Source organism: Adiantum capillus-veneris, chromosome 28, assembly GCF_014529385.1.
Source record: "Adiantum capillus-veneris isolate H3 chromosome 28, ASM1452938v2, whole genome shotgun sequence".
NCBI lineage: Eukaryota > Viridiplantae > Streptophyta > Polypodiopsida > Polypodiales > Pteridaceae > Adiantum > Adiantum capillus-veneris.
Genome location: NC_140958.1, coordinates 60,315,305 through 60,328,256, shown reverse-complemented (window position 1 = coordinate 60,328,256; position 12,952 = coordinate 60,315,305). Strand labels below are relative to the sequence as shown.

General features: G+C 45.9%; 2 protein-coding genes across 7 annotated transcripts in view; both read left to right on the top strand.

Moving 5' to 3' along the window:
• LOC147420525 (kinesin-like protein KIN-7C, mitochondrial) overlaps nt 1–12,952 on the top strand; it is an 81,557-nt gene that overhangs the window by 54,416 nt on the left and 14,189 nt on the right. For all 6 annotated transcript variants that reach the window (XM_086504445.1, XM_086504447.1, XM_086504446.1 and 3 more), the window contains one exon: nt 507–647. In XM_086504445.1, coding sequence (XP_086360571.1) covers nt 507–647 — 141 coding nt within the window. The remainder of the gene's footprint in view (nt 1–506; nt 648–12,952) is intronic.
• Nucleotides 2,698–12,410, top strand: LOC147420526 (uncharacterized). The gene is made up of 2 exons (XM_086504451.1): nt 2,698–11,884; nt 12,224–12,410. The coding sequence occupies exon 1, from the start codon at nt 6,061–6,063 to the stop codon at nt 6,775–6,777; it is 717 nt and encodes a 238-aa protein (XP_086360577.1). The 5' UTR covers nt 2,698–6,060; the 3' UTR covers nt 6,778–11,884; nt 12,224–12,410.

Below are 12,952 nucleotides of genomic sequence, written 5' to 3'. Positions count from 1 at the left end.
TTGTTGTGACTTACCCTATGACGTACCAAGTTTTTGTCTGAAGCACGGGGTTGATGTATTGGACAGTTTTTAATCAATAGAAGGATCTATTTTGTACAAACTTAAAACATCTACCAGAGAGTTGGTTTACACTTCTTCCTTGAGATGAGGCAGGTCAGACTGGCTGGGAGCACCCCCCCGGGTGGCCAAAACCCTGTGCGGCCGCCGGCCACCTCTGCCTCTATGACTCTTTTCTTACATCAGAATCATGTTTCATTGGTATAGTAATTTGGTGTTTCAAATTTGAAAAAAGATTATGTTGCATTCCAGTTGAACTTATTGCACAGATATCCCTTTGAAGATTAATGATATTTTGGTGTGTCTATAGTTCAGCATTCCTTGAAGCAAAGAAGGTTTAGTGGTAGAAGCTTTGCATGTCTTGGAAGTTCAATTATGGTCGTGCTTTTGGTATTTTGCGGTTCAGGCTGGCATATTTTTGTAAGCTTACTGGTGGCTTTATGTGATAGACAGGGAGCACTGTGGCTGATCAAATGGATCTTTTAAGAGAGCAAGTGAAAGTGCTAGCTGGAGAAGTAACATTCTGTACAAGCTCCCTGAAAAGGCTCTCAAAACAAGCTGCTTTAACCTCAGATGATGATCAGAGCCTGGTGAGAATTCTAAAGAAGGGACTTTTGTGCATGAATATTAGTGCCACTTCCAGAATCATGATCCTCTAGATTTTAAAGAAACGCACTGAAAAGAAAAATTCTGTACACACATGATTAATTGTTAGAACTGCACCAATAAATAATGCTATATTGGAGTTGATTTAAAGGCCTCCATATTTTTCTTCAGAATTTGCTTAGTAAATATTTTCTTCTTTATCATGCAAAATGCTATGGCTTCAAAAATGGAGATGGAAAAGGGCACTCCTCTCTCTCGATTTAATTCTCCAGCTGCCAGCAGATTTTAAATTGCAACCTATCTGTCTTTTTCTAGTCATGGTACCTTAATCAAGCTTTGTGAAGATGCCACTGGAGGCCTGAAACGTCAGATAGATTTTGAGAGATTTCTTTTGTGTTGGTTCTTTTTTGTGTGTAAGGGCACTGCTTTAAACCAGTGCCAGTGGTGATTGCAAGAGCATGTCTTCCAAGAGTCTGTGTACGGAGTTCCTCAGCAATCTAATTGTTTTGAAGAGGCCCTCTCAAGAATTTTTGGCAGAGCAGGCAAGGTGAAAGACTATTGCTTGGGGTTGTGTTTGTTGAAACATCACAGAGAAAGCTTCCTGGAATGTCACCCATCCCAATACTTTCACTAGATATGCAAGCTTATCAAGAACGTTCCCCAAATTGGCTTAGCCAATTTGAGTACGTGGCACCACTTTTCCCAATCCCTTGATTTCCTGAAATTAAGTTCATTGCCACAAGCTTGGCTAGATAGATATGGTACTACTTGAAGGATGCTATATTTTAGATGCTTTTTAGTCATACATACTTGTACGCTACAGGCTGCCAGTGGGCAATAATGGCAGAGATGGTGGGGTAGTGGGGTATGTGTTTCAAGGGGATCTTACTCTTATGGAGGAGGAGATAAGAGCAAACAATAGCAGTACATAAGGAGTTTTTCAGTTTCTTGGAACGCAATATTTAGGCCAGGATATGATGATAGTTGAGGAGTTTTCGATGCAGATATGCAAAGGAGAGCCCCATTTGGCAAAGTTGTTAGAGGTTTGACTCCAGTTTCACACACAGAAAATGTTATTTTGAGAGGGTATATCTCATCGCACACAACGATTGGTGGCGATCGGGAGGGATGACACTTTGGACCGGTTATAGCAACATTGACGTAACACCTATTTGATTAAAATTGGAGTTTTAGAGTTTCAGTTGAGGCCGAAACATTAAGACATGGCAAATTTTTTTAACTAAAGAATTAACTTAGTGCACAAACTATCATAAGGCTTGAACATTCAAAGAGCCACCGTAAATGCCACAAGCCACAATAAGTGTCCTCAATAGCCACGAGTGTCACTCTCAAGTATGCGTTAAACCTTGGTGTGTGTGTGTGTGTGTGTGTGTGTGTGTGAGAGAGAGAGAGAGAGAGAGAGAGAGAGAGAGAGAGAGAGAGAGAGAGAGAGAGAGAGAGAGAGAGATGAAATGAAATGAAATGTTATATTAACGTCTTCAAAAGGCCAAAGTGACCTATGAGACCAGAAAGTTACAATGTGGTGGATCTGATACAAAGTCAGAGTAACAAGATGACAAAAATGAAATGACAAATGTCACAATAAAATACTACGGAATCCTAAACTACTAGGTGTGAACTAAGCAGCTAGCTGGGATAGCTAGATCACAAGAGATCCAGCATCGGTCGCTGGCGGATCTCATCAATCTCCTCCACGGTCAGTAGTCTGACTGGGCGTCGTGCATGTCGAGCCAAAGTGATCCGAATCCTCTGATGCAGCCTCCGCCGATGTGAGAGAGCCGATGTGAGAGAGAGAGAGAGAGAGAGAGAGAGAGAGAGAGAGAGAGAGAGAGAGAGATTTTTAATGTCCACGTGTCGGCCTATGAGACAAATCAAGTATACATGTGTGTATGTCTTCCATCTATCGGAAAAGACAACAATCCAACTCGGTACAAAATAAAGAGAGAACCTTGGTGTATGATGGGATCATTGGGGGGGGGGGGGATGGAGCTCTAGTACTAGGGACGTGTGCATGTCTATATGCTCAGGGCAGTACAACCATGCAGATGCATCAAGATAGCTAGCTTCATCCTGTGCTAATAGGGGGGTGTAAAATGTGGTACATGGGAGGATCAAGAGCAAGGGTTGCTCCAATGAACGCAGCTGGGTGAGCCATCAACTATACTCGTTTCTCCTCAGCAGCTCCATGCTCTCTGGTCTGGATCACCTCGATCTATCTATGGTGGAGTCGTAGGGCCCGGCATCTGGTAACACACAGATGTCGTCTGGCCCTGGCTCATTGCAGCTTGCGCGAGTCACTTCCCTCGGTGGATCTGGGAGTGGAGGAGGTGTGGTCCTTCGGAAAAAAAATGTAAGTTGTAACTGTCCCCCCCACCCGTGTCTGTGTATGTGGCTACAGAAGTGTGTATCTATGCCTCTGTATCTCTAGCAGGTAGCGCCCCGATTGTCTCTGGTCTTGAGAGTGCATGATCTCGTGGAGGATAGATTGTCCTCTGAATAATGACTTGTATTTGCCTCTTATCATCATAAGCTCTGCATCTGCAAACAAAATGCTCCTCTCTCCACCTCCTCTTTGCATACATGATAGACTCTCTCCTCCCAAGTAATGCCATGAGCTCGCCCCACGTCTATCTCTAGTCTGTGTGATGATACTCGCAGCTGCCCAATCGCCACCCGTGAGCTGTTTGGCATGTACATTGTAGGTGTCCATATAGCGTGGGTCGCTGTATGAACCCGTTTTTAAGTATGGTAAGGAAATGATCTCTGTAGTGTGACATCTTTTGCTGAAGGGGATATGTGATCCAAGTTTGTCTGATATATAGCTGCTAGAGATCCTATCGGAGCACTATGATGAACCTGGGGTGAGTCGCGGTCATACTCGAACGGAGGCAAGCTCTGAAGATCAAGCCCATGTGCTCTGAACCATGCTCTGACCTGGGTGTACCAAGCTTTGTCATATCCAGACTTTGCTATCTGTTACAGGCTGACTCAAATGCTGGTCGTGTGAGTTTGTGAGTTGGGAGCTTTCTCACTCTCTGGATAAAGCAGATTATCTGAAAGAATGCCTCCACTACCACACCATTGTGCCCATCCACAAATCTGGGGACACCTTGGACCCAAGCAATTATAGGACTATTATGATTATCCATACAATGGCCAAACTGTATGGGGCAATACTCGTTGGTTCATATGGAGAACTTGAGGGCCTACGGGCTCCTGGCCAGAAGCGGACCTTCTTCACCATTGACCACATCTTCGTTCTGCATTGCCTCATAGATGGAGCAAAGATGCGGAAGAAGAAGCTTTATTGTTTCTTTGTGGACTTCCACAAAGCATTTGACATAGTCCCACGAGAGAGGCTCTTTTGACGACTTCAGAGTTTGGAGCTACCATCAGAGATGATATGGGCCATCTATACTCTCTATGAGAGAGTGATTGGGAGAGTTCATGTTAGAGAAAAATGCCATTAGGCACGCTTTCAAGAGCCCCGCACAAAGGGGTGGCTATTCTATACATTAGTCACCGCAACAGAAAGTTGGTATGATGAGGAGTGTAGAGAGACGAGGATCAGATTACAGAGAGAGGTGCTTATGGGTACTACTACACATAGACAGTCACGGATTATCTTTCGCCGCCTAGTGCGACGAAAGAAGAGGGCTTACCTATCTCAATTAGAGCGTGATCTGTATCAGTTGTTTATGAGTCAGGACTCGAGTGAGGCATGGAGGCTTTTCAATGAGCACTCTCCACCGCCAGCCATCACTTCCACAGAGACATGGGGGGAATATGCTACATCTCTCTATACAGCATCGGGGCAGCCACCTTTGCCTGACCCTCCAGAGGCATGCCCAGAAACATGTACTTTCTTTACTGCTGAGAGGGTAAGGAAAGTCATTGACAAGATGAAGGCAGGAAGAGCACATGATCATGATGGTCTGGTAGCAGAGCACTTTATCCATGCCCGAGATATGCTTGCAGAGCCTCTTGCTATGATGTTTAATAGAGCCATGTGCGAGGGTTTCCTTAAGACTTGGAGTATGTCCACTATTGTGCCTATCTTCAAGTCGGGAGATCCTATGCTCCCCGGGAATTACCGAACCATCAGGGTTGTCCCCTATCTCCTACTCTCTTTGGGGTATATGTAGATGAGTTTTCAGATTATGTACAGGCAGAGGGTGATAGAGGTGCTCAGCGTGCAGGGACATGGATTCCGTTGCTATTATATGCTCATGATATTGTGCTGATCCGAGAGTGGGAGTCAGACCAGTGGGCGTAGTTGTGGATCATGCTCTTTTCACATTGTCTGTTTCATTTCAATATAGTACAGCCCAGACATCAAGAGGCAGGTCACATACCCGTTATACACTTACACCTGAGACTGACTTGGTTTATACAGAGATCTAGAGCCGTCTATGCACAGCTGCTCCTGGCCTGTCAATGCAGAAGTGTACCACTTTACTACTAAGACACTGCATGGTGCAGCATTAGAGGCATACCCACACACTCGGCCGGGTTGGAGGCGACATTCTAGGAGCATGCCTCATAATAGTTGGTATAATGAGGAATGCAGAGAGATGTGAGCCGAGCTTCAGAGGGATCTTCTTTTAGGAGTCATCACTTACAGACAATCTCGGATTGCTTCCCGGCGCCTTGTGTGACAGAAGAAACGAGCTTACTTGGCCCAGATGGAGCGAGACTTTTATCAGTTGTTCTTGAATAGAGACTCAAGAGAGGCATGGCGATTCTTTCATGAGCACTCTCCTCCCCCAATGATTACTTCTCTGATGTGTGGGGTCAGTATGTGTCATCGTTATATACGGTTCCTGGACAGGACCCCCTTCCAGATCCTACAGAGCCATGTCCACCTACCAGCACCTGCTTTACCACTGAGATGGTAAAGAGAGCCATTGACAGGATGAGGACCAGAAGGGCATATGATCATGATGGTCTAGTAGGAGAGCACTTTATACATGCTAGAGATATGCAGGTAGAGGATCTTGCATGTTGTTCAATTGTGCCATGTGTGAGGGGTTACCTGAGACTTGGAGATTGTCTACTATTGTGCCTATCTTCAAAGCAGGTGATCCTACAGAGCCTGGGAATTACCGCACTATTATGGTTGGGCACACATTGGCACAGTTGTATGCATCCATTCTTGAGCAGTAGTTGAGTAATTGGGCAGAGGGTGAGGGTGTACGCGCAAAGGGCTAGGCCGGTTTCAGGAGGGGTTTCCCCACTCTTGATCATATTCTGACACTCAGAGCCATCATTGAGGAGGGCAGGTCACATGGGAGACAGATTTATTTTAGCTTTATGGATTTCCGCAAAGCATTTGACATGGTACCGAGAGCTCGATTGCTGCGCAGACTATAGCAGATGGGGGTTCCCATAAGGTTGATTTGGGAGATTATTGCTCTATATAGATCAGTGATGGGACATGTACGCACTCCGGAGGGGATATTTGATCTAGTTCACTCCACCATTGGGGTGAAACAAGGTTGCCGATCGTCTCCTACTCTATTTGGTATGTATGTTGATGAGGTATCTGATTACATTGACAGAGAGGGTGATAGAGGTGCCCAGAATCCAGATGGCAGGGACATGGATCCATTTTTGTTATATGCTGATGATATTGTGTTGATCTCTGAGTCTTCAGAGGGTATGCAGGGACAATTGGATGCATTACACAGTTTTGCAAAGGATGGTGGACTGTCTGTAAACCTTGGTAAAACCAAGGTTATGGTGTTTAACACCACACCACAAGGGATCAGGAGATCAACACCAACTTTCACATATGGTCAGGAGATTGTAGAGTATACAGATGCATACACTTACCTTGGGGTTGTCTTCACTAGGCCGAGGTTTTCTTTGAGAAGAGCAGGAGAGACTAGACTAACTAGAGCTTTTGCAGCCTTGGGAGGCTTGGAGAGGATGTGTTCGCAGGTTCAGTTCCAAGAACCTCGGACAAAGTTATGGCTCTTTGATACTTTAGTAGACTCAGCTATGTTGTATGGGGTGCAGATATGGGGACCTTATGTAGGCCATGATGGTTGGAGACATATGGAGAGGCCCTTGGTATATATGATCTCTTGATTGATCACAGCCAAGGCCTCCGTACCCCACGCTATCATTCGAGCAGAGCTAGCTGCCCCTCCTATGGAGATTGAGGTGTTTACCAGATCATTCTTCTTTGTGCACAGCTTGTGGGATACTACTAGAGACAGATATGCTAGATTGGCCCTTGAGTCTTCCAGATAGTTAGCTCTTTAGGGGGACACTTCATGCTGGTATGCACAGATGACATCATGGTTTCAGGCGCATGGCTTCACCATGGACAGGCTGCCCCCTTTCCAATACTCTCTTTAGGCACCCTCTGATGTCTCATACACGGGTGGAGATTACTAGACTCATTCGTCAGGACCTGATCCAACTCGATACCAGGAGGACATGGATAGAGCCGCCACAGGAGTTGGGCACGAAGATGGCTTTCTATAGAGATCATCTTCTCCACCTCACAGGAGATGGGTTTGTGATTTGACCCAGCTACATGGACACACATATGTCTCATGGTTTGTTGCGGTGTGCCATTGGTCAGATACGCACATCCTCACATCAGCTGGAGATTGAGATTGGTAGATTTAGAGGGATACCAGCAGACAACAGGATATGCCACTTATGCCAGCTAGAGCCAGAGACAGAGCTACATTACGTATGTCATTGCACAATGTACTATGAGATACGGGGCTGTTTCCAATGCTTATTTAGAGAGGGTTTCGATCCTTTCTCTAGGGTCATGAGTTATGAGGATCATAGATGTCTTGAGCTATATCTACTTTAGTTACACAGATATAGAGACACTTTACTGGGGAGAGATAGAGAGAGACAGTCCCAAAGACAGATTACAGATTTCTTTTCACTACATATGGGACAGCCAGAGGAGCAGCCATCAATGCAGAGCTCGGCCCACATTCATTCGACCACTACCGGCACTCTCATCGACCGAGCACTGGAGCTACAGAGATCCATACGGCCACGATTGAGGAGAGGGGCTACACAGCATCGACGGAGACTACAACAGAGGATTCGAGCCATACTCTCTCGACATCCAGAGTGCAGATGAGGATGGATTCTAGTACTAGTATCTTTGTTCTAGTTCTTTTGTACCCAGAGATGGTATTAGATTCACTATTTTGTAACAGATTGGTCTCATAGGTCATTTTGGCCTTTTGAAGACGTTAATATAACATTTCATTTCATTTCATATCTCTCTCTCTCTCTCTCTCTCTCTCTCTCTCTCTCTCTCACACACACACACACACACACACACAGTTCCAGTTAGTTTCTTAGCTCACTTCCAACAGTTATGGATGTTACAGTATCTTTTTCGATACCATTGTGTCTTGTCTTTTCAGTACTCGGACAATATATCAAATTCACCACTTTGTAACTTTTTGGTCTCATAGGTCACTTTGGCTATATTATTTCATTTCATTTCTCTCTCTCTCTCTCTCTCTCTCTCTCTCTCTCTCTCTCTCTCTCCCCGGATGGGATGCACTGTCACTTGGATGCTTTACATGTTTTGCCCATGATAGTGAATTGTCTATTAATCTTGGTGTCAAGACAATGGTAGGACCAGGCACGGCCAAGGGCCAGGACGGACATGCAGTCAAGGGGGTTCCTATATTTAGAAGGCCAAGGGCCTTTATAGGGCATGGCTGGGTGGTGATGAGCATGTTCCAGTCCCCTTGCCCTTTCACTGGTATCAGAGCGCAGGGGGAGAGGGGAGTGATGGAGGAGAAGCAACGGAGACCGGTTATGTAACTATGTCAGACTTTGTAAATAATTAATTTATTTACGAGAAAAGAATTATCTAATTAGTTGTGTGCACATCAGAATAGATCTAGCAGTTTCTGGGGCCTGAGGTGCACCCAAGTTTGGGCCAGAGCACCTCAGGGAGACCCTAGCAGAAAAATACCCTGAAGCCCTAGTGATTGGGAAATCGGGTCTTCAATAAAGGGGTAGATAGTAGCCTCAGATTTCAGGCTCAGAAAATTATGCGCGCTAGTGCAAGCACAGGAATGAGATGGGTTCCTTAGACTATTAACCCTAAGGCTTGATTATTTTACGGCCTTAGGATAAGTTAGTTAAAAGTATGATTTGCGCTCGACCAAATGGCCGGACAAGTGCGAACAGGTAATGCCAGAGCATTGCTGGCACGGCAATGCGCTAGGGAGCAGCTAACGTTTTCATTTGTTGCATCTGTGTGCAGTTGTGCACTTAATTGCACATTTCATTAACTAGCATAGGATTTTTAAAGTCAAAAGTTGAATGGTTTTAAAATTTTAAAGTAAGTGTGCCACTTGGCACACTTTCCCATGCAATCTCTCTCTCTCTCTCTCTCTCTCTCTCTCTCTCTCTCTCTCTCTCTCTCTCTTCATGCTAGCGCCCCCTCTTCTGGGAGGCTATAAGAGAGCAGTTGCCAGGTTGGCAGTGCACTACCCCTCCCAAGTTGACCATCCTCTACGAAGTGAAGCTCTCCATTGAAGCTTGAGAGCAGCACCTTGTGGTGTATGTGGAGCCTCGAGCACCCATCACCTAGAACAAGGCCTCTCATGGTTGCATGCAGCTTTGGGAGAAGTTTCATCGCGTAAAGTAGTAGAAAACTCTCTTTCTTCCTTGTCTAACTGCTGCAAATTCCTTGTTTTCAGCCCCTAATCACTTGTATTAGGGTGAATTTCAGCAAAGTCTTTAATAGAATCTCATTCCCCCATAGTTACCGGGGAACGCCCCCTAGCCCCCGTTCCGGCGTTCCGGGGGGCAGTTCCCTTCCCGAACATTCCGGAACGTCCCGGAATGTCTGACGTTCCGAGTGGCCAATGCAAACCGGAACGGCCGTTCCGGAACGTTCCGAAACGCCCCCGGACCGTTCCGGAATGCCCCTGGAACGGCCAACGGCTACAAACAAACTTGGCAAAAATTGAAAAAATTGAAGTAAATGTTTGGGCTTCTTTTGAAAGTGTGCAAGGCCTCAAGGACTCATAAAATGCACCCCCCTCCCCCTTTCTCTTCACAAGCTAATCCTCAAGGCTCAAGCTCTCTCCCTCTCACTCTCAAGATCTCTCCCTCTCAAGACTCACTCTCTCAAGGCTCAAGGCTTCAAGCCTTCAAGCTCTCTTCCTCTCCCTCCCACTCTCTCAAATCTCTCCCTCTCCATCTCACTCTCTCTCTCTCTCTCTCTCTCTCTCTCTCTCTCATCATCTAGTCATAGCAAGGTTGAATGGTCTTCAAAACAAGTTTTTTGTGAGTATTAGAGTCAAAGCACTCTAATACTCCTTGTATTTAAACACAAGGAGCTAAAAATTGCACTATTTGGGTGTTTTTTATATCTCCCGTTCCGCGACGTTCCCGTTCCGGACCCCTAGCCGTTCCCCCGTTCCGCGGGGATCCCGTTGACGTTCCCGTTCCGCGTTCCGGGTAGCTATGCATTCCCCACTACCTACTCTACACATACACCAAGTTTGAAGCATTTCCATCGCGAAAAGGACCTCCAATTTGGCATTAGAACACGCTTAGGTAACAATTTCTGGTTATGTGCAGAAAATAACAGCAAACGTGTGTGTGTGTGTGTGTTTTGCATGTTTATGTGGTTGGTTAATTGCAGGAATGATTACGTCCAAAGTGGCACAGTTAGCGGAAGATAGACCCTCATTCGTGAGAGCTTCCGATGAGTTTTGTGGAAGGTAGACTCTCCCCTACGAGAGCTTCCCAAAATCTCGCAGAAGAGGATAGATCCTCTCAGTAGTTAGAGAGCAGTTCTTCTACTCTCTCAGTCAAAAGCAGAAAAAGGCCAAGAAAGAATAGAGGACGGGCTTTCGCCCCGTTCCTGTGCTTGTAAAGATTCTCCCTTAGTAATAAAGATATTCTCTTTATGGGGGGGGGACCAGCCCATCTTCTGGTCCCCAATGAAGTGTCAAGCTTTCTCTCTCTTTTTCTAATTCTCTTGAGTATTTGAAGTGCAATTAAACGTCAGTTTACGCTTCTGTATTTTTGTGACAGGTTTGGCTTTGCATTCCTTCACGGATTCTCTCTCTCTCTCTCTCTCTCTCTCTCTCTCTCTCTCTCTCTCTCTCTCTCGATCGACTTCAGCATGAGGCATAGCCTCTCAAGGCCACTCTCTCTCGCTCTCCGGTCGTGGACAAGCCGACACGGCATGTCCGTGGGAAGGAGTGCTCCACAGGCAGGGAAGGCGGGAAGAGAAGCCGACAGGGCATGGCCGTGGGAAGGAGTGCTCTATAGGCGAGGAAGGCGGGCTGGGAAAACCTGCGTGTGCAAGGCCGCTTGCAGCGAATAAGGAGGGGAGGTTGACCCTCACAGAATCGGATCATCTCTCCCTTGTTGGGGTCGCAGGGCCATGCCGATGACATGTCGTCATTGCATCACGACCTGGCAAGCAATTGAACCACCTCCCTCTCACGGTTTGCATGCGGCGACCAGTCTGTGACGCCATAGCCAGTTCTTGGGGCTTCGATTTCACACGCAAACGCCCTAAGGCCTTTGGCCTTGGGCAATTAAAATTAACTAACAGAGGCTGCCCACTGGCCAACCCCCCCTCGTAGCATTGGCATCTCGACAGGTCCTCATTTTTTGGAGATTTCAGCAAAGCAGCAAACCTGTCGTACTGCAGAGATTGAGGACTCAGCCGTACGACGAGACTTCAAAGGTTTTAAGGGGCTTACACCTCGGTTTATCCGACTATTGAAAGCCAGCCAGGGGCCTCGGTATGAATTACGACTGGCCAAAGTAAGGCCAACATCAGCACATGATTGGCGAAGCACGGCTTTCACTACACCATATTCCACTGGCCAAAGTAAGGCCAACATCAACATATGATTGGCGAAGCACGGCTTTGAATACACCATATTCGAATACAAGAACGGAAACAAGGTAACCTCTTTCAATTTTTTTTTTTTCAAGTTGATTACCCTCATGGTTTATGCAGGGCGACAACGTTGCCAGGCAGTAATGGTCCGCTAGTCTATGATTGGTATTGCCATGAGCAAGACTCCGTGCAAGGGTGCTAATGAGCACGGCCTGTGTAGTCCAATGTTGGGTTATTGCTTTCATATTATTTGCAGTTTCCCATCGGTACCACATTCGATTTTAAGGTCGACAAGATTGGTCGGCAGGAGTGCTTAATGAGGTACGCAGTTGATTTTTTTGTTTATTGTCATCTGCATAACTGGTTACACAATTTTGGCCGTATCTCTACATAAGGTAATGTATGAGACTGGCATGAGGCACTTAGTATACATATTTTGATCATCGATCATGAATTGATGTAATAACAGCAGGGCGGTCACTTGCTTATGAAGCAGATGACCTCGATGGAGCATGTATCACCTCAAATTTTGTTGCATACATTAATGGCAAGGGCCAATTTTTTTAGTATCTCAAGGAGACAGGCACGGCCTATTTCTAGACTTGTTAAAAGGTAGCAAGTTGCTCGGCATGGCTGACTCCTTCTTACTGTTTCTTGAAGCTGACAGAGGATGCTTACCGCACAGTACTGGTCAATTTCAATTGAAATTGCTCGACACGATCGATTCTTTTTTGTTCTGATATCTGCCGCCACACCCGTTGGCTATCAGCACAAACATATTTATGTGAAGCAAGGCTTCGATTTACGACTCTTACATTGAGATTTTTCCCGTTTGGGGTATGCTATGAGCACATGCCCTTGGGCAATTTCTCCATATGCCTGCAGGATATTTCCGGCCAACTTTCTCTCGTGGAACAGAGATGGTGATGATCTACATTTGAGCGAGCTTTTCTTCCGACGTCTCAAAGGCAACTGGTTACAGCAGGATGACCAGGTTAGACCATATTTAGTTTTGTTTATTTTTCCATGTTTACACATTTCATTTGGACAATATTGTCGGTTGTGTTAAGCAAAGTGCTTTGACAATTTCGCATGAAGCAAGGCTTCTCACGCGTGTCACGCTACTGCTTATTGATTTAGTATCAAGGACATTGGCACACCAGTTTGGGGAACTGCTACGATTAAAAATTTGTCCCCCTTTTATGTGTGGTGACATCACGTTATCATGCATCACTATCAATGCAGACTGTGCAAGGCACTTATGGCTTCGGCTCTCACGCTTGAGGCCATCATAGTAACCAAGGGCTTACAATTTCGCATGCAAGGCATGTTGGTCAAGTGGACTCAACTCCACTGCCTCATAGATTACGCTTCCGCTATAACACTAGA